Consider the following 25639-nt stretch of genomic DNA (forward strand, 5'->3'; position numbering starts at 1 on the left):
CTAACTGCTCACATTACCTCATTTCTTCATGTTTTCTTCCAAGCTTTATCTATTTTTATGTTTTTACAACACAATTTTCTTACTGTACAATAGCTTACCTTGACAATCGTGAAAAACAACTTAATTATTACAAATAATAGAATGTATTACAGGAGGGGAAATAACATGCAGAAATAAATATCCTTTAGATGTATGGAGAGATAGTAACAGATATGATCAAAGAAACAAACCAATAGCAACAGGTAAAATACCTAAGATAAACCTTAACAAGAACGTGCGTTATCTGTAGGAATAGAATTTTAAAATAATACCCGATAAGAGACACTCGAACTGGGAAGTGACATCGTGTTCTTGAATAAACAAAAACATTAGGATGTCAATTCAGTTATTTATAAATTTAATGTAATATAGATTAAAATATCATAATCTTTAAAACTAAAATGAACTTCTTTTGAGTTCACCATTTAAAATAAAACTTGAAAAGAAAATTCTGAAACAGCAAAGTAACGAATAAAAGCTACCCCAACCAGATATATAAATGTGTTGTATTATAAACCTACAGTAATTTAACAGTGGGGTACTGCCCTCTGAATAAAAAAAAAGATGGGACAGAATTGAAAATCCAATAATAAATGCAAAATCTGATGGGAATTTTCTATGATAGAGAGGATCTTTATCAGGTGGAAAATATTCATTATGTATCAATGGTGCTGGAACCGCTGAGTGAGGAAAACATTGGACCCCTACATTGTATCCTCCACCAAACTCTATTCCTTACTGATTTCAGTACCCACTTAGAACTAATATAAAACACTGAGAGCCATCTAAAACACAGAGACCTAAAGTGAAAGAATAGCAACAATATACTACACAAACATTAACCCAATGAAAATTACATAACATAGACCTGAAGACAAAAAAAAAGCACTACTACAAATAAAGAGTACTTTACACAAATAAGTTCATTTTACCAGTTAATTCAAAATTTGTATTCATTTAAGAACATACGCTCAAAATTATACAGAAGAGGTACACTGAAAAATACACAAATTCATAATCACACTAAGAGACTGAACAAACCTCTCATTCAGGTTGTTTCAAAAACAATTAGGCCCACAAAAAATAGTAAAAACATAAAAAAATAACATGAGAAGCCAACTGGATTCACCATACATAAACACTTAACTGTAGCCCCAAACTGCAAAGTATAGATGATTTCTAAGCACCTTGGGAACTTTTTAAAAACTGACCTTGTGATACAGAGCTAGTTCCAACAAATTTCAAAGGGCTGATATTTATGTACATAAAGTGTTTCTTGCTTTCCTTGCCATTAATTTAGAAATCAGTAACAAAAGGCACCTATAAAGTCCTTACATTTATAAGTTATGACATACGATTCTAAATCATCCCCAAATTAAATCCGTCAGTGTTAGAAAATAATTTGCACAGAATGATAATAAAAATACTGCATACCAAGGTCAGATCATTATAGTTCCAAGATTTAAAAAAAAAATGATCAAAGCTTCAAGATCAGTGGTTCTTAACCAAGGGCTGACTGTGCCCTCAAGGGGACATTGTATGGAGACCCTTCAGGCTGTCATTAGAGTGGGGTTAGGAAGGGCGTCACTGGCCTGCAGTGAATAGAGGTGATGGATGCTAATGAGCACCCACCATGAAGAGAAAAATTCCCCAGGAGCAAGAATTCTCCATGGCAATGAGAAACCCTACTCTCTATGGAGCAGGATGTGGAGTCCATCAGAATGGAAACAGCACATGACTTTGGACCAGATATGAAATAATGCCTCCCTTTGGAGGGGCAGCAAGAAAGCTGAGAGCTGAAGAAAACAACAACAAACGCCAGCGTCTTGCAGAGATTGGGAGGAGTGTCCTTCAATGGGAAGACACCTGCAGAAGCTCAGCCGCCCAAGGAAGACCTCACGCCTCGGGAGAGGGAACCACACGGTGCTAAGCCACCGCGCACACCTGAGGGTCACGCTTCTTTTCACGGCCCATGAATCACTCTCTGATAACTGTTTCCTAAAGTTACTTAGAATCTATAATCTTAGTCTTTTAGACTCCAGGATTCACCATCCAACATTCTCCTCTTTGAAAATGTGGACATTTGCAATACTGTGAGTTCCTCAGATGACCTACAAGAGGCGCAGTTTTCCTTACAAAATGCTTCTGATTTCAGGAACAGCACTGCTCCGGGTCCGGAACTCATTTTAAATGAAAAGAATCCTGTTATTACTTTATTTAATTATTAATGACCTTACACTAACACACTTCTTAACTCGTCATTTCTTTGTGTTTTATTCCAAGCTTTAACCATTTTCATGATTTATATAAACTAATGCAATTTTATTATTGTTATCTTATTTATCTTGACAACTCATGAATATCTACCTAAAAATTATTATAAGTAATACAACTTAGTTAATTGTGTGGTAACATGCAGATATGATTATCTTTTATATATACAGAGTAATTTAAAGATAAAATCAAAGAAACGAACCAATAGTGCACTCCCAAATCCAGCATCTGGTCTAGATTCTGGGTTCATAAAAAGTGGTCCTAAGTAATTGGTTATTTAAATTGGGACCTGAGACTTGTAGCTCACACTCTTTAAAAAAATAACATTCCACTACAATCAACCACTTTTCTTGCAGATCTGCACTGAGATGTTATTCCCAAAAATGTCCAAGAGATGGCAGCAGAGATGCACACTTGGAACGTACTGTACTAGTGGCTTGGCCAAACAATTTGTTTGATTTTTATGTATAAAATGATAGCGGTCTTTTCTTTTTTAACCTCTTAGGTTAGAATTTTAAATAGATCTTACTTTCTTCATTGTTTAAGGAAGCCACAACAAAGGAAATTAGAAATTATTTTCAAGCACACTTGAAACTTTTAAAAACCTATTACACTATAAAGCAAGTTCCAACGACTGTCACATAAAGCACATTTATTGCTCCCTTTGACATTAGTCTGGAAACCAGTCACAAGATAAATATACAGTCCTTACATTTAGACGTTTTGATTACACTTCTAAATAACACAGCAATCAACAGTCGTTGATGTTCCACTAAAAAACCAACCACTTTTTCTGCGGACCTGCACTAAGATGTTATTTCCAAAATGCCCACGAGATGGCAGCAGAGACCACATTTGGGACGCACACTGTACTACTGGTTTGGAAGAAAGGTTCATTCGGTTTTTACATGAAGACACATTTTTCATTTTCACCAGTAACTCTACTGAACAACGCGTTCACCGTTTCGTTCCCTGCCTTCTTCCATCTTTCAGGAAATTTCATAATTCCATCCTCCTGGAACTATTTATCTTTTGGCCAACCCAATATAAAGCAAGTTTCAACAAGCACTGCAGCATTGAAATTCTATACAATGTTTCTTGCTCTCACTGCATTTAAGCTAGAATTCGCTAAAAATTGGAAACCAGAAAGTCCTTATATTTGGTAGTTATGAAATACACTTCTGAATAACCTAAAAAATAAACCACAATTTAAGTTACAAAATAATTTGAAGTGAATGATGATAAAGATAATACATATCAAAACTTATGAAAAATCTTCAAGCTTAAATGCACAGAGTAAGCCCTGGCTGATGAGGCTCAGTGGATTGAGCACCAGCCTGCAAATCAAAGGGTTGTTGGTTCGATTCCCAGTCAGGGCACCTGCCTGAGTTGCAGGCCAGGTCCCCACTAGGGAGCGCGTGAGAGAAAACCACACATTGATGTTTCTCTCCCCCCTTTTCTCCCTCCCTTCCCCTCTGTCTAAAATAAATAAATAAAACCTTTTTAAAAATGCAAAGGTTAGAAACAAAAGCTGGAAATATCAAAGTTTTGCACCCATATTAGGAACCTATAACAGTAAGTGAAATCCAGAGAAAGTACACGGAAAGGTGCGTGTCGACATGTATGGAAGTGCACATGCCTAAAATGATAGCAGGGTTTTGTTTTGTTTTTTACTTCTTGGGGTAGAATTTTCAATAAATTTTATTTTCCTCATTGTTTAAGCAAGCTGCAACAAACAAAGCAAATTACAATGCTTTTCAAGCATGCTTAGAACTTTTTAAAAACTGACCATTTTAAGCTTAAAGCAAGTTCCAACAATTGTCACATACGTTACTTGTATTGCTCTCTTTGCCTGGTAACCAGTCACAAGGTAACTAAATAGTCCCTGTATTTAGATGTTTTGAAAGACACTTCCAATAACTTCAAAATCACCGTCAGAATTGGAAAATAATTTGCATGGAAAATAAATATAAATACTGCGTGCCAGAGCCAGTTCATTCCAGTTTCAAAAATAAAAGCTTCAAATTCAATGGATCTCAACTAAAGGTGGGTTTCGCCCCCAAAGGGACTTTAGTTACTGTGTGGAGCCATTTCAGGTTGTCCTCAGGGAAGGGGAAGGGAGGGTATCACGTGCATGCAGTGAATGGGGGTATTGGATGCTAATTAGTACCCACAATGCAGAGGACGATGCCCCAGGACAATGAATCCTCGGCCCCAGAAGGTCAATGGTGCTGAGAATGAGAAACCCTGCTCTGCACCAAGGAGAGCCCATTCGAATAGAAATAGCAAGGCCCTCTGCATCCTGGACCTGAAACGCTGCCTTTCTTGGAACAGGAAGCAGGGAAGCTGGGACTTAAACACTGGGGAGAAGGGCCCCAGGCAAACGGTCGGGGGCAAGGGAAGGTCTGACGACTTCGGAGCCTGGATCACCCTGCGATCCAACAGGGCAGGCGTCTGGGGACCTCGGCTTCTTGCCATCGCCCACAAGCCGCCTTAATAACTGTTTCATAGTGTGACTCAGAACAAAGAATCTTGCTCCTTGAGATTCCAGAATTCACCACCTGAAGTTTTCCTCTTTGAAAATGTGGACTTTGTCACACTGTGTGCTCCTCAGATCACCAGCCCAGGGCACATTTCCACTAACAAAACCCTTGGATTTCTGGAACACCGTGCACCCGAGGGCCTAAACTCATTTAAGATACTAACCCTAATGTTACCCTTTTATTTAGACATTAATATATTTATCACTAACAAAAACAATTTTCCTAGATCCTCACATCACCTCACTTCTCTTTTTTTGCAGCTTTAACTATTTCTACTTCATATGCAGCTACAGAAATGCAGTGATCACTCTTCATGACAGCGTATTTACCTTGAAAATTCATGAGAATCAACTGAAAAGTATTACAGACAGAATTTAGTACAGTGATAGGAAATAACATGCAGAAATAAATATGTAGAAATAGTACATTTAAGGTGTATCTTTTAAAAAGACTTAATAGCAAAACAGATTTTATAAAACCTAAACTAACAAAAAAATTTACAGGATCTGCATAAACGAAATTGGAAAATGCTATTCAATAACAGAAACTTTAACAAATGAAAAATATCATCTTGTTCTTGGATTTAAAAAAACACACGCTGATACCCATTTACCAAAGTTGTCTATAAATGTAATATAATCTAGTCAATATAGAAATGTGGTCCCACAGGAAGGGGTCACTTAACTGGGACCTGAGACGTGTACCCCAGAAACAGCCTGGCCGCCCTTTTCTGCTCCCCACAGGGCGGCTGTATCGGCCCCCCACCCCTCACCTCGCACCCCACCCAGCTCACCTCCTGCCCTGGATTCCACTGCGGGCATCACGGTTGGTCTGAGCATCTCCTCCTGGCCCACGGAGACCAGGCTCCAGCAGCGCCCGACCTCCGCCAAGAACTGCTCTCCCCTCAGGCCTGCTCCCCCAGTCTGCCTCCCCCCAGCCCCGCCCACACCTGTGGCCTGGCCCCCCCACCTTCAGCCCAGTCCCGCCCCTGGTGTTAGACAGGCCCCACCCCCTTCTGTAAGTTGGATGTTGAGTGGTCCATTTAATAAACAAAAACAGCCAGGAATCAGGTACACTTGTGGGCATGTAGTTTAAAGAGGAAATACATTAATAATGTATACTTCATAAAATTAGAGAATACTCTGAAAAGGTTGAGAGACTAAAAAGACCACACACAAACTGGAAAAATATGAATTACTAAAACATAGGGTACAAAAAGATTAAAAGTGAAAGAATGTGAAAAGATATACAGGCTGGTGCAGAAGTTGCTTTACAGTTGTTCTTATGGAAAATAATACAATTATTAAGTAATAAGATGATAAACTTTATTTCTTGTACTCACAACTCTAAACCTACTTTTGCCCCACCCTGTGCTATGCAAATACAAACCCAGTGAAAACTGCACAATAACCCGCAGTGGACTTCGAGGCAAAAAGCACGACTAGAGGGGAAAAGCGCTTCGTATCAAGAAGTTTAATTTACCAGCAAGATCCAAATTCACAATGTACTCATATCATAAACTTAAATTATATAGAACAGAGATGCACAAAGTAATTAGTAACCATAACAGATTCAGCACACCCCTCTCAGCAGGGATAGAGCGGGCCTCCTTCAGAAACAAGAGACCTCGGAAAATCCAGCAGGGATACCAGGAACACCGTGAGCAGCGAATCAGATTCATTCTCCACAAGTAAACAACTATATGTGACTCTACCTGGTGACCTGCCCTAAGATGTTACTCCCAAAATGAACAAAATGAACTGAGATGCATGCTTGGAACATGTATTACATTGACCGTTCTGTAATGAAGCAAGTTTCAAAAAAATTAAACAGATTGAAATTATATAAAGTACGTTTCTTGCTCTCATTGTAATTAATCTAGAAAGGTAACTAGAAAGTTCTTACATTTAAAAGTTATGAAATGCACTCCTAAATAAACCTCAAAATAAATCTCAATTGGAGTTAAAAAATTGGAACTAAACAATAATAAAAATAATACATGAAAGAACATATAGGAAAATGTAGTGATAAGTCTGCACATTAGAGAGAAACAGCTGAAAATTCACAAGTTTTGCATCCATATTACAAACCCAGAATAATAAGTTAAATTCAGAGAAAGTAGAAGAATAAAAACATGCATGTAGAGATGTCTGGAAGGGTTTGTACTTAAAACAACAGCAATTATTCCCTGTTTGGTAGGGTTTTCAATTAATTTTTATTTTTCTGTATAATTTAAGTAAGCTGCAACAACAACAACAAAAAAGGCATTCTCAGTTTGTGTTTTTTAAAAAAAAGTGCTAGAAGAAAATGTGGCACAAATTTAGAATAGCAACAACCTAGACTGCCAAGGCAGCAACACCGGGGCCTCCTCTCTGCTCACACAAAGGGGCCCCTTTCCCCATTGGCGCTTCTTTGTGTGCAGCTGAGCACAGAGGAAACGGCAGGGCCCGGCCAGAAGGGGCGGCGGCGGGTGGGCAGGGGCCTCCTCACAGCCCTGAGCCTCGCAGCCGAGAAGCAGCCCCTCCGGGCTGACCCACGATTCACCTGTGACAACACGGAGCCTCTTCACAGCCGCCTGCCCTCCTGGCTATTCTGCATCAGAACGAGCTACTTGCACTAAAGAGAGTTCTCTTCTCCTCCACACCCCGACGCTGGGACTCCTGTTTGCGCTGAATTGGAGCCAACGGCCATCAGTTCACAGACACCAGACGCCAAAGACAGACTCAGGACCCCGGACACAGACCCTGGAGCCCAGAACGGGGACCCTGGGACAGACCCAGAACCAAAAGCTGAGCTCCAGAGCCCTGACCCAATCCCAAAGCCCTCCCCGAGACCCAGGCCAGACCATGGACCCCGAAAGCAGACACCAGGCACCAGAGACCGACGGCCAAGGCTGGACACCAGGCTCCACACACCAGACCCTGGAGCCAGAGCTGCACGTGGACCCCACACACCAGCCCAGGGCAGGAAGCCGCACCCAGAGACCCCAGATCCCGGACACCCGGCCACAGACAGATTCAAGCCCAGGCCACGGACCCTGGAGACAGGGCCCAGCCCTGTGACCAAGGCCCCACGGCCAGACTCCGGAGCTGGAGCCGGACATCGGAGCCCAGCGGCCCGATGCAGGAGGGGACCAGGTCCTCGCATGGAGACAGAGCCAGGAGCCCACGGAGACGCTCCTGACTCCCCACGTCCGGGCGGCCGCCTCGCAAATACTTTTTCATGTCTGTGCAAATGTATCAGAGGAAAACAACTCACAGCACTGCTACATGATACCAAACCCTGCAGAAATAGGCCAAAAAGGCTGACAGAGCAACAACAATAATAATAATAATAATAATACTCACTCCTGCCGGGAGCCGTCCACGGTCCCTCGGCAGCAGCACTTTCCGGAGGCCAGCGGCCCGGCCATGAGCGTCACAGGGCTGGGCCACCAAACCTGCGGGGGAGTAAAAGGTTACTGTTGTCACACCTTCTAACAGCTGGGATGATGACCAAACTAACACCATCAGATGAACAGGAGATACTCAACATTTACTACACGCAACGGGAATCCCTGTTCAGATGGAAGCCAGACACAGCGAGGTGACGATGGGTGTACAGGACATTTCGGGAAATGGAAGAACAGAGCCTCAGATTTCAAAGGTGACGTGGGTGACGTGCAGGTCATTTAGATAAAAGACAGCAGACCTGCCAGGTTCACTTTTGTTGGGCAACCCCCCCCCCCCAAAAAAAACTGTAAGACACAGGGAGCGAGGTAAGAGGGTCAGCAAGCTCCTGCTGGGAGTGAGGCTCAGGTGACGGTGCTAAAGCTCTTCCCAAACCAAACTTTGGCAACTCAATCTCGTAGGAAGAAATGAGGTGAGAATCATAACTGATTATGTCCTTCCTCTATTAACAGCCAGTGCAAAACCCACATGCCACGTGCAGATGCGGGCCCTCCTGGTCACCACCTGCGAAACTCTAAACAGAAGTTTTACACCCACAGGCTGAATTTGTACATTGTTCCATATTTCACTGACATAACCATTAAGTTTTGAGAATAAGTTACTTTAAATTGTTAAAACTTATTAAGTAAACGGTGACAAACATGTACTCCCCAAACTCACCTGCCGTTACACACCTGGCTGCCCGCCTCCGCGGGGGGTACACCGCCTTTCCTGTCCCCCAAGAACCTTCGGGCTGCTCTAAGGATCCCACAGCTACGACCCAGACCAGCAAATGGCAGTAACCAAATTCCAGGCGTGCACGGCACGGGAACCTCACTTACAGGGGGAGCCAGACGCCCCACGTGCCGAGGAGCATCAGACACAGAACGGGGACGTGGGCGCAGGAAACGAACCGAGGCTGTGCCGCCGGGAGGTGCCTGGGGCTCGGAAGCGTCCTGGCAAAACGGTCAGAGCCGCGGCCGAGCAGCGGGTGCCGTTCCCAGGACGCGCGCCAGGTGGCTGCAGAGGAGAGCAGGTCGGGGCCGCGGCGCCTGAGCGGCGGGGTCCCCTCCGCCAGCGCGGAGGGTCCCGGCTCATCAGCTCTGGACTCTCTGGGCTTTAGGTTCTGGATTCGCGGGGAGGGGTCTCGCCCCCGAGAGAGCACGGGGCCCTGACGCGTCAGACCTGGGCCAGGTGACTGGGGGAGGGCCCCCCTGAGAGCAGGGGGTTCTGTCATGTGACCTCTGCCTGTGGGGACAGGCTCCCTCGTGTTGGAGTTGGGGGTCCTCTCCCATCCCTTCTGGGTCCATTTGGGGCGCACTGTGCACCCACCTGAAAGAGTGCGGGGTCCTCTGACCTCGCCTCTGGGTCATGGGGGTACATGGGTGGAGGAGCCGAGCCTGAGTGATCAGAGGTGGGGGGCTGGGACCTTGGAGCCCAGGCCTGCGGGCGTGGGGGGGGGTCCCACCTGAGAGCGCAGGGTCCTGCGCGTCGGCTCCGGGTGCACACGCGGCTGTCGCGGCTGTGGATCTCAGGACAGAGAAGCCTGTGCTCCTGCGCCAGCAGAGGCCTGGTTAGAACGATCGGAAGCGGGAGCCCACGTGAAGGAAACATTGTATCCCCGCCGCCCGGGCAGGAAGCGCCTCGCACGCCCGTCGGCGCCGCACCAATGCGGGGCGCCCCGTCCTCCCGACCGACGGACACGGGCCCAGCTCCGCGCCCCAGTAGCTCGCTGGCCGCGGTCCCGCTCGGTCACTCAGTGACACGCGCGCCCCGTCTCGCTCTGGGCACCAGCCCCTCTCGGGACAGAATCGTCCCCTTTCCCTGAAAACCGCGCGCCCCGCCTCGCGCCTTTTCATTCGGTCACAGCGCATCTTGTTCTTCTCTTATCGCCGTCCTTTTCTCTATTGCTTTTTTCTGAACTTTAATTAGAATCCTTAACCTTTAAAAAATACCTTAACTTCCAGTGAAACCTGAGAGTAAGGAATCGTGGGCCGTCTGTTACGCCGGTTTTCCTTAGGTTGATTCCTATGAACCGATTCAATCACTTCCAGAGATACATTTATTCATAGCACCATTTTTAAATATCCCACAAGACATGTTTACTAATTGTTTCAAATATCCTTAGTTTCTCTATAATTTGCAGCAAAACACAAATAAACCTGCATCCCATCGCCGAGCCCTCACCCTAACTCTCCCGCACGCCCCACAGAAACCTGAACACGGGCGACGCCCCACACCGAGCGGACACGGCGGGGCCCCCGCACCGACCTCCCCGCTGCGCGTCCTCGCCCCTGTCCCCGGGGACCCGCCCTCCCGGGGCTGCGGACGCCACTCAAACCGCCTCCACGAAACGGCGCCGCACGGAGCCACGACGCACCCCCGACCGGACCGGGCCGTCCTGGGCGTCCCCAGACGCCACCACCCGATACACGCGCCCCAGCGCGGCGCGGGGCAAAAGGCCGGGCAGCGCACTCTGCCGGCGGAGCCGGGCAGCCCGCACCTCGCAGTTCGGGGAGGCCCGGGGTCCCCTCCAGCAGCCCCGCTTAACTCCACTGCATTCGGGGAAATTCCAGCAGCAATGGAGCCACACATCCCACGGCTCCTCCTAAAACAGTCACAACGCGAATGGAAACTGCAGCCCCGGGAAACGAAGCGCGGCCGCCTGACTCGCCGCGGAAAACACGGACGAGGCCGCCGACGGCGCGGCCGCGGTCACTCAGCCCCGCAGCCTGCGGGGCCTCGCCGGCCGAGACCTTCCAAACCCGGCAACGCCCCGCAGGGAGGCCGCGCATTTACCAGCCAGGAGTGGGGGCGGGGAGCGATTACCTTCTGACGCCTTCTGCCCGATCCCTCAGAACCGTGCGGGCACCGCCTAACTTTGTCACAACATCCACGCTCACGTTCGTCTTTAGGGAGAACGAGCCACAGTGGCTGCGGCAAAGAAGACCCTTCCTGTCGGTTACTTCACTTGCGGGACCAGAATTATCCCCAAACTCCATCTCCGCCCCTCCGCTCGCCGAGCGCACAATGATCAAGAGACGTTCCCCAGGGCGGCGCCCCTCGAATGGGAGCGTTTAGTTCACCAGGGACGCCTCGGACGCGCAAACGCCGACTCCTCCCCACGGGCACCTGAGCAGCCGAGGAAAGGCCTGCAGGGAAAAGCGCTCCAGCAACGAGCCCAATGCCCGGGGCCGCGCCTGTGCGCCGGGCCCGTCTCGGGCGTCCGGAGCCTCCTGAGGTTCAGCTCCGCGCGGCTCTTCCTCGCGGTCCTCGCACCGCGGAAAACTAGAAAAACCTCTCAGTCCTTTGCCACACTCCCGGACTCCAGTTTTCCAGTGTTTTCTTCTTTTCATAACCAGGGCCTTGGAGAGCACATCCACGGGAACCCCCAGTCCGCTACGCTCCGCAAACCCCCGGACCCGCCCTGCTCCCCGCCCCGGCGTCAGAGGCTGGAGGCTGGGCGCGCAGGGTCGCTCGCGGCGAGGCCGCTCCGCTCCGCTCTCTCTTCCTTCTCGCGGCGGAGAGGACCCCCGCAACCTGTGCGAGTGCGCGGCCCGGGCCGCGTCTCCCACCCCATCGCCCGTCCCCCCAAACCCTCCTCGAGTCTCTTACGGTCTCCGTCCCCAAATTCCGGTTCTCTCAGTTTCACCCAAATGCTTCCCCAGGCCTTTCCCCCTCCCACCCCCGACGTAACCCTTTCAAACCCTCCCCACCCCCCAGGCGTCTCCGGTCCAGCCTCTCCGGTGAGCGCCGCTTCCCAGCAGCGCGCACCAGGGTCCGATCCTCCTTCCAGACACGCCCTTCTCTTCCCTCCTCACCTGGGCTTCTCCCCAAACCCCGAATCCCGACCCACCCGGATCGCAGCCCCGCCGGCACCTCCGTCTCGGGCACAGCCCCTCCCAGCCCCGCCCGGGCCCTATTTTTAAGCCCTGACCGACTCTTCGCCCCCTCCCAGGCCCCTCCGTCCCTCACCGGGCAGCGTCCCCCCTAAGTCAGTCCTCCCCGCGAAGTTCCCGAAGTTCTGGGACCGACATCGCCCGCGCCCCCCTCTTCCACCCTCCTTCCCGGGACCCTCGCCCCCTCGCGGCCCCCTGACGTCCCTCCGCGCCCGCTCACTGACCGCCCCTCCGCCCACGTGGGCTCAGCAGCGCAGCGCGCCCCGTTCCCGCGGCGGCTGGGAGGGGGGAGGGGGGAGAGGGGACGGGCTGGGCCTGAAAAGGGCTCCGGGACCGGCCGGCGGGGCGGGTCAGGAACATCAGGACCGCAGGGCGGCCGAGCCGAGCGCCGGGCAGGTGCGGCCCCGGGCGAGGGCCCCAGGGGAGCGCGAGGCACCCCCGGGCGCGGAGAGCGCGGACCCGCGCCCACGTTGTTCTGGGGCAAACTGCCGGCGCACGTCTGTCTTCAAGGAGGGCGTCCCGGGCCCGGGTCGCGGAGGTCGGTCGTTCGCACTTTCGGTCGTTACTCGCTGGTTGCACTGGACGCGGCAGCGAGAAACGCTTTTCCTCGGGAGCCACACGCAGGTGTTACGCTTACGATGCACACCAGGTGGCAGCAGAGTGCAACGTCTGAGGACGGACAGTCCGCTGATACTCCTTAATTAGGTAAACACGGTATGGCAGAGGAAGGCTTTTTCTGGCAACTTTCTCTTAGGTGTTGTTCTAAAGATGCATAGGAAGTAGCAGAGCTTTTCTTGGTGGCCTCCATTCCACTTTTATTCCCAAGATGCGCACCATCAGCAGAAAAGAGCGTTTCCCGATTCCTTACATTAGGGTGCTATTCTCAAGGTGCACACCAGAGGGCAGCAGAGAAGAGTTTTTCCCAATCAATCGACTGAAGTATTATTCCCAAAATGTCCACGACGTGGCAGCAAAGGCCACATTTTCCTGGCTGAAGGGCTCTGCCTCTGCTGCATTAAACTGAGAATCAAAACAGAGAGGGAGAATCCAGACTTGCTAATAAGCTCACTTTGATATAATTCCTATTTTAAGGCCATCATATTCCTCATCATACCTTTTGCTCCCATTTGCTAGATGAGGCAGGAAGATTTGTCAACTGCGTTTTACTGATGTTTAAACTGAAGACTCATTCTAACCTAGTTCAAAGTCCAAAACTGAGGCCTAAGTGGCCAAGACGAGCCAGAAGAGCATGCGCACACAGCGTCCCGGACAAACAGTAATCCAACAGCGCTTGCAGCTTCGGGTCAACTCTTGGTTGTTCTCGTTGAAGAAAATTTGCATGCAACCTAATGGTCCAGCTTGCCGTGCACCAAACTGCCCACCCCCCCCACCCCCGCTGGTGTTGGGGGGGACCTGGGCAGGCAGCTTGGGATGAAGGCAGGTGGGGAGAAGGAGGTGCCTGGCTGTTCACAGGAGCACAGCCAGCGCCGGAGCCCCGGCATATTCCACTCCCCCCGAGAGCACTGGTCACATCGGGTTGGGGCCCGTCCTGAGTGAGCAGAACCACATCTTCACTCCCTTACGTCTGCAAAGACTCTTATTTCAGATGAGGTCACGTTAACAGGGACGGGGGTTAGGATTTCCATATATCTTTCCAGGGGTGCACAATTTGACCCACAGCCACAGGACGATGCAATCGTGCCTGTCACATCACAGCAGTTCTTTCCTGTCAGTGCCCGCCGTGCGGCGCGGAGCCTGCGGTGCAGGAGTGTGTTAGCTCTGTCCCGCCCCACGGTCCTGAATGAGGGACGCTGGGGTCTGGATGCCCGTTAGCTGCAGTTGCCACAAACCTATGCTTCTGTTTCTCCCATTTCTACTGGACTGTGGCCAGCAGACGCCTACAGTAACAGGAAGAACGGACCGCCCGCTTACTCGGCATGAACATCCAACCAAGGCTTGTACGCTATACACACCTTTGTTACACTTCGCAAACCTAAAACGTAGGCCGCATGACTGTAAACCCTAGCCAGCACGCAGCACTGGGAGAGAAGATCCTCGCATCCTTCTACTTCTCTGCTGAAGGGGTACTCAGCTGATCTGGAGTCCAGCTTCCTCTTCCCAGCCTAGAAGCTGCTCTGAGAGCAAACTCACACACAATTGCCGACTCTGCAGGTAGCACCGCCCCATTTTTGGTCTCAGGGGTCAGGAGCAAAAAGAGCAGCATCAGCTGGCCTTAGAAACACCGGAATGAGTGTCACGCTGAGAATATGGTGTCTCCTTCCACAGAAGACTAACCAAGACTGCAGGTACGCAACCACCTTCTGGAAGAAGCAAGATGGCCGTGGAAGGACAACTGTGGTTCTACTGACCTGGACACTGGCCTCGTGACGGGAAGGTTAGTATCTGCCAGGTGGAAGCACGCGGCTGCTGGTCCCCCGTGGGTACCGGGGCGCTAGGGACTCCCCAGGGGAGCAGAGGAAACGGAGAAAGGTGTTAGGGAACGAAGTACACAGAACAGAGTCCTTAGGCCAAATACAGATCCGTATATTAAAAATGTGCTTAACTATATGCCAATCTTAGACAGGATAGTCCCTGAAGACTGTCAGCCACCCAATGAAAAAAGAGCAACAACGCGACCCGCTCTGGCCCGCCCAGCCCCCACCACGCAAGGCAGAGGTCTCGGGATCCACGCTCCCTAAGCGGAGGGACTCGCTGGGAGACACCTGCGTCTCTGCGCCTCTGGGCCCTGCCGCCGCTGCGGCCGCTGTAGAGAATCCTGGCCGGGCAGCGGGGGGGGGGGGGGGGGGGGCGCCGCCCAAGGCAGAAGGGAAGGGACGGCCAAGCCGCTCGGTGGAGCTGCCCCTGAGGCTGCTGGGTGTGTCTTCTTAGGAGTGGGGAGCAGCTCACAGGTGCCGGGCACGACCCCCACCCAACCCCCAATTGAGGTTTGGCTGTCCAGGCAGCTGCCCTCTCTCCGCTCTGTCCTGCAGTCCTGGGGGCCAGCGCGGAGTCACCGCCAAGGTGCTCCAGGCCCCTGCCACTGTCTCTTCCCCACGTTCAGAGCTTAGTGAGAAGGGGAAGCTGCCCTGCCGACAGGGAGACCTGGCTTAGGAGGGGCTCCAGGGCAGGACCGGACGCTGGACTCCTGGGGTCCTCGAGCCAGAGCCCAGGAGGAACGTCGCCCACCACAGTCCTGCCACCAGACTCCAGGGGGCTCGGGACAGAGGAAAGCACGCTGGGCCTCGGCCTCCGCCTCCGTGGGTGGCCGTGGACAAGTGACCTCTCCCACCGCGTCCCCCGTGTCCCGCTGCCCCGTGGGAAGGTCGGGCTACACGCCCCGCGAGCCCCGGGCAACCTCCACCCCCGGACGCCCCTTCCCAGGGGAGCAGGGCGGCGAGGGAGGCCGGCGCCCCCACGGCCGTCAGTGCCCCCTCGCCCGCTCTCCTGGCCGCAGCCGGGCTCCCGTGTGCACCCTGCGCGGAGGACGGGGGCTGCTCCCTCCGGTCTGCCCCGCCCCCACCACGGGGCGGGCGGAGCCCGACGCCCAGGCCGGGCCCAGAGGGCGCCTGCGGTGGCTCAGGGACACCTGGCCGGCGGGCAGTGTCCAGACCTCGGCGCCCCCGCCGCGGGAGAGACCTCCCGGGGCACCAGGCCCCCGATGCCTGGACACAGGCTCTTTCCAACCCTTGGATCCAACGGTGGGAGCCATTTTCTATTAGGGGACAGTGACCTCAGTGGAAACAAATCATCGGCTGAGGACCAAACAGCGACGTCAAGTCCCTTAATTTAGGTGTGGAGGCTGCTGCACCTTCTCATAATTCAGAGAGACGCACAAAGCATCACACACACCTGATCTCTAGAGGAAGACAAAACCACACTGAACGATCGACATTTATAAATGACTTTACTCCAGATTTTGGGTAGTTGAGGTGACTTGACTTGAAATAATGTGAAGGAAAGCAAGAGTAACGAATTGTGGAGAAAAAGAAAGAGAGATGAGAAGGTAAGAAAAGGTACAGGAGCGAGGAAGGGCAGGGCAGCGGACGGGGGTGGGGGAGACGGGCGGGCAGAGAGCCTCGGCCCCAAGCCCCGGGCCGCCCCCCGCCTCCTGATGCGGCGTTTAGCGTGTTACCTGGACTGCAGGTTACCACCGAACCAAAACAACTGTGGACTCCGCCTGCCCTTTTATGCATTTGCTGGGCGGGGGCTGGGCACCAGCCGGCTCACGGGGCTACGGGCTTTCCTGAGCGCGGTTAGGCTCGTTCCTACCCCTCCCGCTCCTCCTTCTCCTGCTCATGGCCCCTTAGGAAGCTGTGCTCACCCACACGCACAGAAGCAGCAGGGCGATGGGCAAGGCCTGCCTAAGACGCACGTAAACCTTTGAGGAGACGTCACGTGCCTGGGGCGTGACGACCCCCAGACCTGACCAATGAGGAGCTTGTAGCCACAGCCCCCTGTGAGGCTGCCTTCCAAAACCCCTTTTCTTCCTGAGGCCCGTGGCCCCCCCGCGGGCCGGGCCGTGCCCCGGGTTTGGGGACCCGAAACTACAGACGCGTCTTCCAGCCCCTCCCGCTGTGAACTGCCCAGGGGACAACTCAAATTCGCTGTCCTTTCATCACAGGAAGTGACGCAAACATGAAGCTCCCGTGCTCTGCCCTGAGCGGCCCCTTCGTCCCTGACCTGCCAGAATCCGTGGCCCTGTGGCCACCTCATTGGCTTGCGAGGGGCGTGAGGCCTTCGCCGATACTGACAGGAGAGTGAAAGGTGGGCACAGAGCCCTGGAGAGGAAACGCAGGACAGGGAGCGGGCGGGGCCCGCGCGGCAGGAGGCCGAGGGCTGCTGAGCCCTGGGACCGTGGCCAGCCCAAGGCGGGCCCGGGGTGTCTTGGCCGTTTGTCCTTGAGTCCCCTGTGGGAGGGTCCAGAACGGCAAGGGTCAGGCCAACCCGAGCCCGCGAGATCATCTCTAACGAAGGAGAGAGTGGAAATCAGCCATGTTTTCTTAAAAACAGGAAAAGTTTGCTGCTGCTGCTTTGTGAGACCCCCCTCAGAGCTTAGAGGAGGCCCAGTCCCCCCGGCCCCCAGGGGACGAGGCGAGGTCCTCATGGACGGTCGTTGTGCCAATCGCCTCGCACAGGAGTCCGGCCCCTTCAGGGAAGGAGCCCTGGCCCTTTGGTGTTTGCGAAGGGGACTCCGGACGCACGCACAGTACGGGGAGCCGACGGGAGGGGAGGGGAGAGGCGCGCCAAAAGCAGTGGGAAGTTCGGGGCGACATCCGGTGACGACCTGAGGTTGTTGGGAAAATAAAGGCACTTTGCTGAGGAGCCCTTTGACCTAATTCCGGCTCCTGCTGCTCCAAGCTTCTCGCTTCTGCCTATTCGTTCATTTACAGCTGCCAGAGGATGGGGCTGTCCTGGCTCTTGGCCAAAGACTGGGCCGACCCACGCGGAGCCTCAGCACGAAGCTTCTGCCTCTTCCTAGGAGCGACGAGGGGTCGGGGGCATCTGGATGGGCGTGACGTTTCCAAAGCACCAGAGGGAGCCTGCCCCTGGGGGCCGGGGCGCCCGCCCTGCCCTGGCCCTGAAGCAGCGGCTCTGCGGGTCCCCCCGCGGCATTTCAGAAGCTCCCGGGGGTTTCCCACTCCAGCCCGACTCTCCCTGTAGGTGATCAGCACGGCAGTGGCTGAACGGCCTTCGCTCTCAGGCCGAGCGGAAACGGCCGCGGAGGAGGGCGACTTTGAGGGGAGAGCAGGTCAGGCAGGGGCTGCGGGGCTGCCGGGCAGGAAGAAGGAGCGGCCTGCTGGGCGCGGCCGGTTGCGCAACAGGGAGCGCGGCCCGTTGCAGCCCGGCCGAGGGACTGGGCGAGGGCTGGCGATGAAGCCCTGGGGGAATGGGCCTGGGGGGTGGGCGGGGGGGGGGGGCCGGCAGTGCGGGGCGCTGCAGGGGGTGTGCGGAAGTGCGGCCGGGCCACCGCGGGCCGTCACCGTGGCGGCTCAGGTGCCTCCTGAAGGCCTGGCCCGAGTTTTCGAAACTCTCCAGGGTTTCCCAACCCTCCCTGGGGCCCACCGCCCGCCCGGCAGTTCCTTCGCGGACAGCTCAGTTCCCATAAATGGGGTGGTTTGGGGCACAGGGGAGCGGAGAGGGACAGTATAAAAGGAAGTGTGGCCCCGGGAGGGGGCTCTGCAGGGCCGCTGGGCACCAGGAACGCGAGAAGAGGCCACGCCATGCGCCCCTCCGCGGCGTCCCGCACGGGTCCGAGGGCGGCGTGCCCGGGTCGCGGGGCTGGGCTGCGGGCACTCCCGGTGCAGGGCCCGGCCGCCCCCAGCCCACTGCACGGAGGGGCCTGGACCCGCGGGGGCGGCGGGGGGTGGGGGTGGGGGCAGGGGCTGGAGGTGGGGGCTGCCCGCGGGGGGTCGGGGAGCGGAGGGCGCGCAGCGGCCGGCAGGGTCTGACCCGCGCTCTCCCCTCAGGCCTGCTGCTCCTGCTGACCCTCCAGAGCTGTAAGTTGGGGGGGGGGGGCGCCCCTCCGGGATCTTTGGCAACCCCAATGGCTCAGAAATATTGACATTTGTTAAAAGAAAGTATAAGGATTTTGATGTTTATTTTCTGTATATTTGAAATTTTTCAAAATAAAAGTATTTCCGGGTTCAGCGAAGGCTGAGGGGAACCCAGTGACCACATGGATGAGTGACACCCCCCGCTCTCCCTACGGAGCCAGGGAGGCGGGAGAGGTTCCCTGGCAGCAGGGGCGCTGGGAGGAAGGGCTTCCTGGCCCCCGGGCACTGTGCCCAGGAGGGGGCAGGTTGGCCTTCATGGGCTGCGGGTCCGGGGGGGGCCCCCCACCAGAAGGGTCCCCTGAGGGCCAGCCTCTCCCGCACTGGCTGCCGGGGCTGCTCCCTCCTCCTCCTCAGCCTCCTGGAGGCCTTCCTCACCTGAGCAGGTCCTGCCTCCACCCTCTTCGTCGGTCCGGAGCTGCGTGTGGATTTGTGACTCACCGCGCCCCCTGGTGCTCGGCTCAGGGCTCAGTGAGAGTGTCCCCCGCGGGACCCTGGCCCAGGCCCCACCCAATGTCTCCTGCAGGTGCTGCGTACAAACTGGTCTGCTACTACACCAGCTGGTCCCAGTACCGCGAGGGTGCCGGCAGCTGCTTCCCAGACGCCATCGATCCCTTCCTCTGCACCCACATCATCTACAGCTTCGCCAACATCAGCAACGACGAGATCGACACCTGGGAGTGGAACGACGTGACGCTCTACGACACACTGAACGCACTCAAAATCAGGTGGGGCCCGGGCTGGCGGGGGCAGAGGCAGGGGGAGGGCTGGCTGCACAGCCGCCCGCGCACGGGTGAGCGCCACCCGCACCGGCCTCTGCGCGGGAGTCGAGGCCTCTGCGGTGGGAGGAGGCGGTGAGGGCGGGAGCCGGGAGGCGCGGGGCTGGGACCAGGCGGCTGCAGCACAGGGAAGCCGCCGTCCGGGAGGGCGTCTCTCCCGGGGCAGGCGAGTTGCTTGCGAGTCTGTTTTTCCAACTCCTGGCTTCCCCACTGGGGGTGGGGCCCAAAAATGGGCAGCAAACCTCAGTCTTAGAGACTGAATCTCAGGGCTGGAAGGACCTTAGAGACAAAACATGGGGACCAGTGTCACAGCGCCCTTGCCCCCTGCCCCCCGCCTCCTTGTGCCTCACAGGAACCCCAACCTGAAGACCCTCTTGTCTGTCGGAGGATGGAACTTCGGTTCCCAAAGGTAGGGCCTGCTCCACAGAGGGTGACAGGGCAGGAGAGAGGAGGCATAGGCAGCCCCTCAACCGCGGCCTGAGGGTCACGGGCCCCCGGCTGCTCAGCCACAGGGGCCTCGGGCACGACCGAGACCCGGAGCCGCAGGGCACCAGGCCTGGCCGGGCGTCACTCGGCAGCTGGCAGAGGGCCTCCTGGCGCCTTTCCGTGGCCTCTCACCCTGAGAACAGAGGGTTCTGGGGGGCCCGTCGGTGGATGCACAAAGGGGGGTGGAGATCCTGGAGGGCACCGGGGGCGGGAGCGGCCGGGTCACGGCCCCCGCGTCCGGAGCGGTGGCTGAGCGTCGGGCTCCATCCCGGCCGTTGCCAGAGGCAGGCCTCCCGGCGGCACTGAGATGCTGCGCCTGCCGCCAGTCCGCAGGCGGGACAGCTGAGTCTCAGGGCACAGTCCGTGCGGAGCGGGCGTCTGCACGCGGCCTGGAAACCAGGAGCGCCCGGCGCTGAAGCACAGGCTCGGACGTGGGCCTGCAATGGCCGGGTCTGCCGCAGTGTGGGGCACGGGCTCCCCGATCCTCGTGGCACAGGGGGCCACCGCCCCAGCATTTCAGGGCTAAGCGCTCTCCTGGGGTGATTTTGGTCCTAGGTTTTCCAAAATAGCCTCCAACAGCCAGCGCCGCAAGACGTTCATCAGATCGGTGCCGCCGTTCCTGCGGACCCACGGCTTCGACGGGCTGGACCTAGCCTGGCTCTACCCTGGCCGGAGGGACAAGCGGCATCTCACCACTCTGCTCAAGGTGCTGGTCGGCTCTGGGGCGGGCGCAGGAGGGGGCGCAGGCCGAGTCTGAGACACCGCAGAGCGGGGAGACGCCCTGTGGCCGCGGGGGGCAGCGGGGCGGGGCCCTGAGAAGCAGAAGGTCATCGGGAAGAGCACCCACACGTCACCACCCAGGCAGCGGGGTGTCACTGTCCGCTGTGCCACCCCAAAGCAGTGCACAGCACTGGGGACACCCAGCCACATCTGGGGGCAGCCCAGGCACCTCCAGGCGTCCCCAGCAGCCGCGCAGCCCCTCGAGGTCTGCGGCCTCGTGCACCGGCTGTGACAGAGCAGGCAGCAGGGGCCCAGCTTCTTTCAGCGCCAGCTGAAGCCCCCGGGGTCTCGCCTCCAGGGCGGGGGCGCAGGGGCTGCGGGGAAGGGCGCGCGAGCCCAAGGACAGGGCCCCCATGGGGCAGGCGGGGGGTGCTCAGAGCCGGCCTCCTCCGGGGCTCCCCCACTGCCGGGACCCCTTCCACTCGCCCGCCTCTCTCCCCCCCAGGAAATGAAGGCCAAGTTTGTGCAGGAAGCCCGGAAGGGCCCGGGGCGGCTGCTCCTCAGCGCCGCGGTGTCTGCCGGGAAGGTGGCCCTGGACAGAGGCTACGACGTTGCCCAGCTGGCCCAGTGAGTGCCCCACCCCGCCCTCCCCGTGGCCCGGAAGCCGGACCTCCAGGCAGGGGCGCGTGACCCTGAGGAGGCTACTCTCCCTCTCCGTGCCTCAGCGGCCCCGTGCGTCCCTGGGCATCATGATCCCTGTCTGTCCTTTTTCGCCTGGGGTCCTGCGCTGAGCAGCGTGCGCAGTTGCCGTGCAGGCATCTGGGGAAACAGAAACAAAGAGGGGAAGCTGTCAGACCGGCCAGCCAGCACCGTGAGGGTGCCGTCCCTTTCCAGGCAGCCAGGACACCCGCAGAGGGGTCCCCCTGCCCCTCAGCCCGCCCCCCGAGTGGGAAGGAGCTGCCGCCCCGCCCCCAGCGGCCTGCTGGCCTGATAGCGCGGGTCTCAGGAAGCCAGGGCTGCAGAACAAGGGCCCTCCACCAAGACTTTAGCGCTCTCCTTACGACTTCGAGGGGATGGAGGCTTGGAGCTGAAGCTGACCATGGGGAGGGTGGGAAGGAGGGAACCCTCAGACCTCTTCGCCCAACACCTGAGGCACCCGGTCCCGAGGCCGCCGGCAGCCCCTCCCTCAGGCGGATGGCCGCAGGTCCGCTGCCCTCTGTCCTGCGGCCCGCTCACAGGCTGTCTGCGCACGACGCTTCCTCTGCTCTCAGCAGGACGAGCATGCTGGGCTGGAGGGTCCAGCAGGCGGGGCAGCAGGTCCCGGGGCGTCGGGGGGTGTGGGAGGGTGGCCTGTCTCTGAGCTACCTGCCTGCCGGCCCCCACCCCACGGGGCTGGCGGTCGCAAGGCCAGGAGCTTCTCCAGCGCCCACCTGGCCCTCCACCTCCTCTCCCACAGACACCTGGACTTCGTCAGCCTCATGACGTACGACTTCCACGGAGCCTGGCACCAGGGCACCGGGCACCACAGCCCCCTGTTCCGCGGCCAGGGGGTGGCCAGTGCCGACAGGTTCAGCAACGCTGTGAGTCAGGGGCGGGGCGGGTCCTGCCGGCCTCTCGCGCCGCCCTCCACCCCTCAGTCAGCCTGCCGGGCGGGGGTGACGGGCCCGCGTCACAGACGAGGACACTGAGCCCGAGGTCCAGGGACGCCCCGACGGGCCCCAGAGGGCTGCGCAGGCAGCGGGCGGAGGAGAGGCCGGCTGGGCCTGGACCTGCCGTGCGCGCGCCTTGGACCTGAGCTGGCCCCCGATTTCTGCAGCTGTCAAACTGTGACGCCCCCTCCCTGTGCCTGCGAGGCCCTTTGAGAATGAAAGTGCGGGGTGCCCCTCAGACCCAGGCGATGGGCCCCTGGAGGGGTAGGAGCCCAGGGACGCACGGGGGCAGAGCGGCCTTCCCAAGGCAACCGCTCCTCTGCCTCCGGCCCCCCAGGACTACGCCGTGGGCTACGTGCTGAGGCTGGGCGTCCCGGCTGGGAAGCTGCTGATGGGCATCCCCGCCTTTGGGAAGAGCTTCACGCTGGCCTCCTCAGAGACAGGCGTGGGGGCCCCCAGCTCCGGGCCGGGGGCACCGGGCCGGTTCACCAGGGAGGAAGGGATGCTGGCCTACTATGAGGTGCGTTCTGGGGGCAGACGAGCTCCTGGGCAAGGCGGGCTCTACCCCACCCCCTTCTGCTCTTCCGGGAATAAAAATAACATTCCGGGGACCAGCCCATCAGGATGGGGGGGCGCACCCCGTCTGCCTCTGGCCCCCAGTCCTGGGGTGCTCCGTGCAGCCTGGGGCCACACAGCTTGGGGACACTTACATCGGACTTACATAGGCAGTGGGGGGGGGGGCCTGGGAGGGGCCGAGGACCCCCCCCCGGGACCTGCAGCCTCAGCTCAGCGCCCGTACCCCACCCTGCCCGCGGCTCAGGTCTGCGACTTCCTCCGAGGAGCCATGGTGCACAGACTCCCCGGCCAGCAGGTCCCCTATGCCACCAAGGGCAACCAGTGGGTGGGGTACGACGACCAGGAGAGCGTCCGAACCAAGGTGGGTCCCCAGCTCCTCCCAGGGGAGGAGGGGGAGGCGGGAGGAGGACACACTCCCCGCAGCCCGTGGGCCTCCTGCTCCAGGGCAGGGCAGCGTGACCGGGGAGTGCCCCCCCGACCCCAGCCCAAGGGACCCGGTGGCAGGCTCCACCCCCACCCCAGCCCTGCCCTCTGCGCCCCCCACTGCCAGGTGCGGTACCTGAGGGACAAGGCGCTGGCTGGCGCCATGGTGTGGGCCCTGGACCTGGACGACTTCCGGGGCACCTTCTGCGGCCAGAACCTGCCCTTCCCGCTCACAAGCGCCATCAAGGACGCCCTCGCGGCGGCGGCGTAGCGCCCTGCCCCTCGGCGCACACGGCCGGGGCGCCCCTCCCGCTGCCCTGGGGCGGCTGCCTGCCCTGCCAGACCCCGGCTCCTTCCCGGGGCCCACACAGAGGCCGCGGCTCTGAGCTCAGCTACGAGGACACGCAGGTGGCTGTGGGCAGTGGGAGCTGGGGACCCACAGTGTCAGACGTGGCGCAGCCCCCACGGCCGATGAGCAAAAGCGCTCGGAGACCCCACGCCCAGCCCCCTCGCCGCCCGGCTCTGTCCCGGAGGTGGCGACCCGCCCTCCCCACGCCCGCCTTCCACCCTGAGCCCCATCGTCCTGGCATCGCCCTCCCTTGCTCCGCAGCTGCCCAATAAAGCGCCAGAGCTTCGGGGTGTGGGATGCGCCCCCGTTTGTCTCTCCCCGAGGCCCACCAGCTCCTCTCCCCCTGGCGGGGGGCCCCCCCGGGCCTGCAGCAGGGGACCCAGGGAGTCCCCAGAGGGGGCCAGCATCAGCCCCCGCCCCTCCTTTCTCCCCTGGGACGCGCCCAGGCCTAAGGAGTGGAGGCCAAGGCTCCTCGCACAGGCGGGCGGGGGACACCTGGTAGGTGGCACCGGGAGGGGGGTGGGCTCGCCCGGTGCCCAAGGGAGTCCAGAGGCAAGTCGGAACCCAGGGCTTCGTTCATGGGCTCCCGGAAGTTTGGATTCTGCGACCTGGCCTGGTGGTTTGGGAGGCACGTTTGAGGTGCAGGGAGGGAACACCTACTGGCCGCCCTGAAATCTGAACCCGCTGAAGCTGGGCAGGTGCAGCTGGTCCCAAGGTCACGGCCTGGCCAAAGGCAAAGAGAGTGGGGGCCTGGCCAGCGCCTCAGGGGGACGTGACATTCCACCGCTGGCCAGTGGGGCCGAGCATTCCCGAGCCCCAGGCTACTGCCCACCCCACCACCCAAGGGCCTTTGAAAGCAGGGGGCCGTGAGCCCCCCAGGGCAGCCACCCCTCCGCCCCAGGCCCTCGGGGCCACCCTTCCCCGACTGGGACGGCTCGGCAGGGCTGACTCAGGGCTCTGCCGTTCGTCACGTTCGCTTATAGCTGCAGACTCAGAGGGCAGGGTGGGGATCGGGCCTCCAGGACCCGCCCCTGCCCGGCAGGGCACCGAGGCCCCGCAGGCCCTGCCCAGCAAGGGCGGCCAGGGGTGAGAGGGGCCACGCTCCCGAGGCCCCGCCCAGGGGGCGGCCGGCCGTGCCTGGGGCTGCGGACCCTAAAGAAATCACAGGTGCATTTCTTCCAAATTCCGGGCTATACCACACGTCCTAAAGCTGGCACAGAACGCATTTCTTTAATTTAAAGAATTGCTGTACAGTGAACACTTGTGTAACCGGCACCCAAGACAGGAAGTGAGAGGTCATTCAGGTCCTGAAACCCTGCCCAGGGGCCGCCCCCCCGGCCCCCCGCGGAGAAGCTGCGTTTGCCTTTGATGTGGAAGGTGCCGCCCCTTCTGCCGCACAGGTGCCAACACACTCCACGGAGGCGGCTCTTCCCCTGCGGGGATGCGGGGGGGTGGCCCGTCCCCGGGCGCGGGAGCCGTCCCCGAGGGCTCCTGGGGCGTCGCCACAGGGTCCTGGGGGTGCACGTGCTGCGCTGCACAGCGGACCCCGTCTCACTTCCCCCGAAGGAGCGCCCCCACTTCCACCCCCAGCAGCGGGGTGGGGGGACCCTTGAGCCTCCTCTCCTCTACCGCAAATGCCCCCCGGGCCCTTCTTTGGAGGGTCATCGCCGGCTTCCCCCGGCCCCGTCCACACCTGCCCTGCTGGCCAGGCCCCACCCCAAGGGCTAGGGGCCTGTGGCCCTGGGCTCTGTAGTCGGGGACGCGGGGGTCCAGACAGGCCCTTGCCACGACCCTCCAAGGAGGCAGGAACCAGGGCCTTAGACCCCTTCCCTGGTCCCACCCCTAAAAGGCCCTCCCCAGCCCCACCCTGGAGTCCTGGCCCCCTGGTCTCTAGGGCCCTCAGCCGCCATCGGCCCCAGGGAG

The 25639-nt window shown here is 57.6% G+C and overlaps 1 protein-coding gene across 1 annotated transcript; it reads left to right on the top strand.

Annotated features, from left to right (window-relative positions):
- The first annotated feature begins 18377 nt into the window (after positions 1 to 18377).
- On the top strand, positions 18378 to 23638 carry CHI3L1 (chitinase 3 like 1). The gene is made up of 10 exons (XM_054576489.1): positions 18378 to 18432; positions 18651 to 18680; positions 19261 to 19462; positions 19866 to 19922; positions 20555 to 20705; positions 21225 to 21346; positions 22176 to 22299; positions 22706 to 22888; positions 23189 to 23305; positions 23495 to 23638. Exons 1-10 carry the CDS (start codon positions 18405 to 18407, stop codon positions 23636 to 23638), a joined length of 1158 nt encoding a protein of 385 aa, XP_054432464.1. The 5' UTR covers positions 18378 to 18404.
- The last annotated feature ends 2001 nt before the right edge of the window (positions 23639 to 25639 follow it).

This window comes from Pteronotus mesoamericanus, unplaced genomic scaffold, assembly GCF_021234165.1.
Source record: "Pteronotus mesoamericanus isolate MK-2021 breed Mesoamerican mustached bat unplaced genomic scaffold, CSHL_Meso_final contig_347, whole genome shotgun sequence".
Lineage (NCBI taxonomy): Eukaryota > Metazoa > Chordata > Mammalia > Chiroptera > Mormoopidae > Pteronotus > Pteronotus mesoamericanus.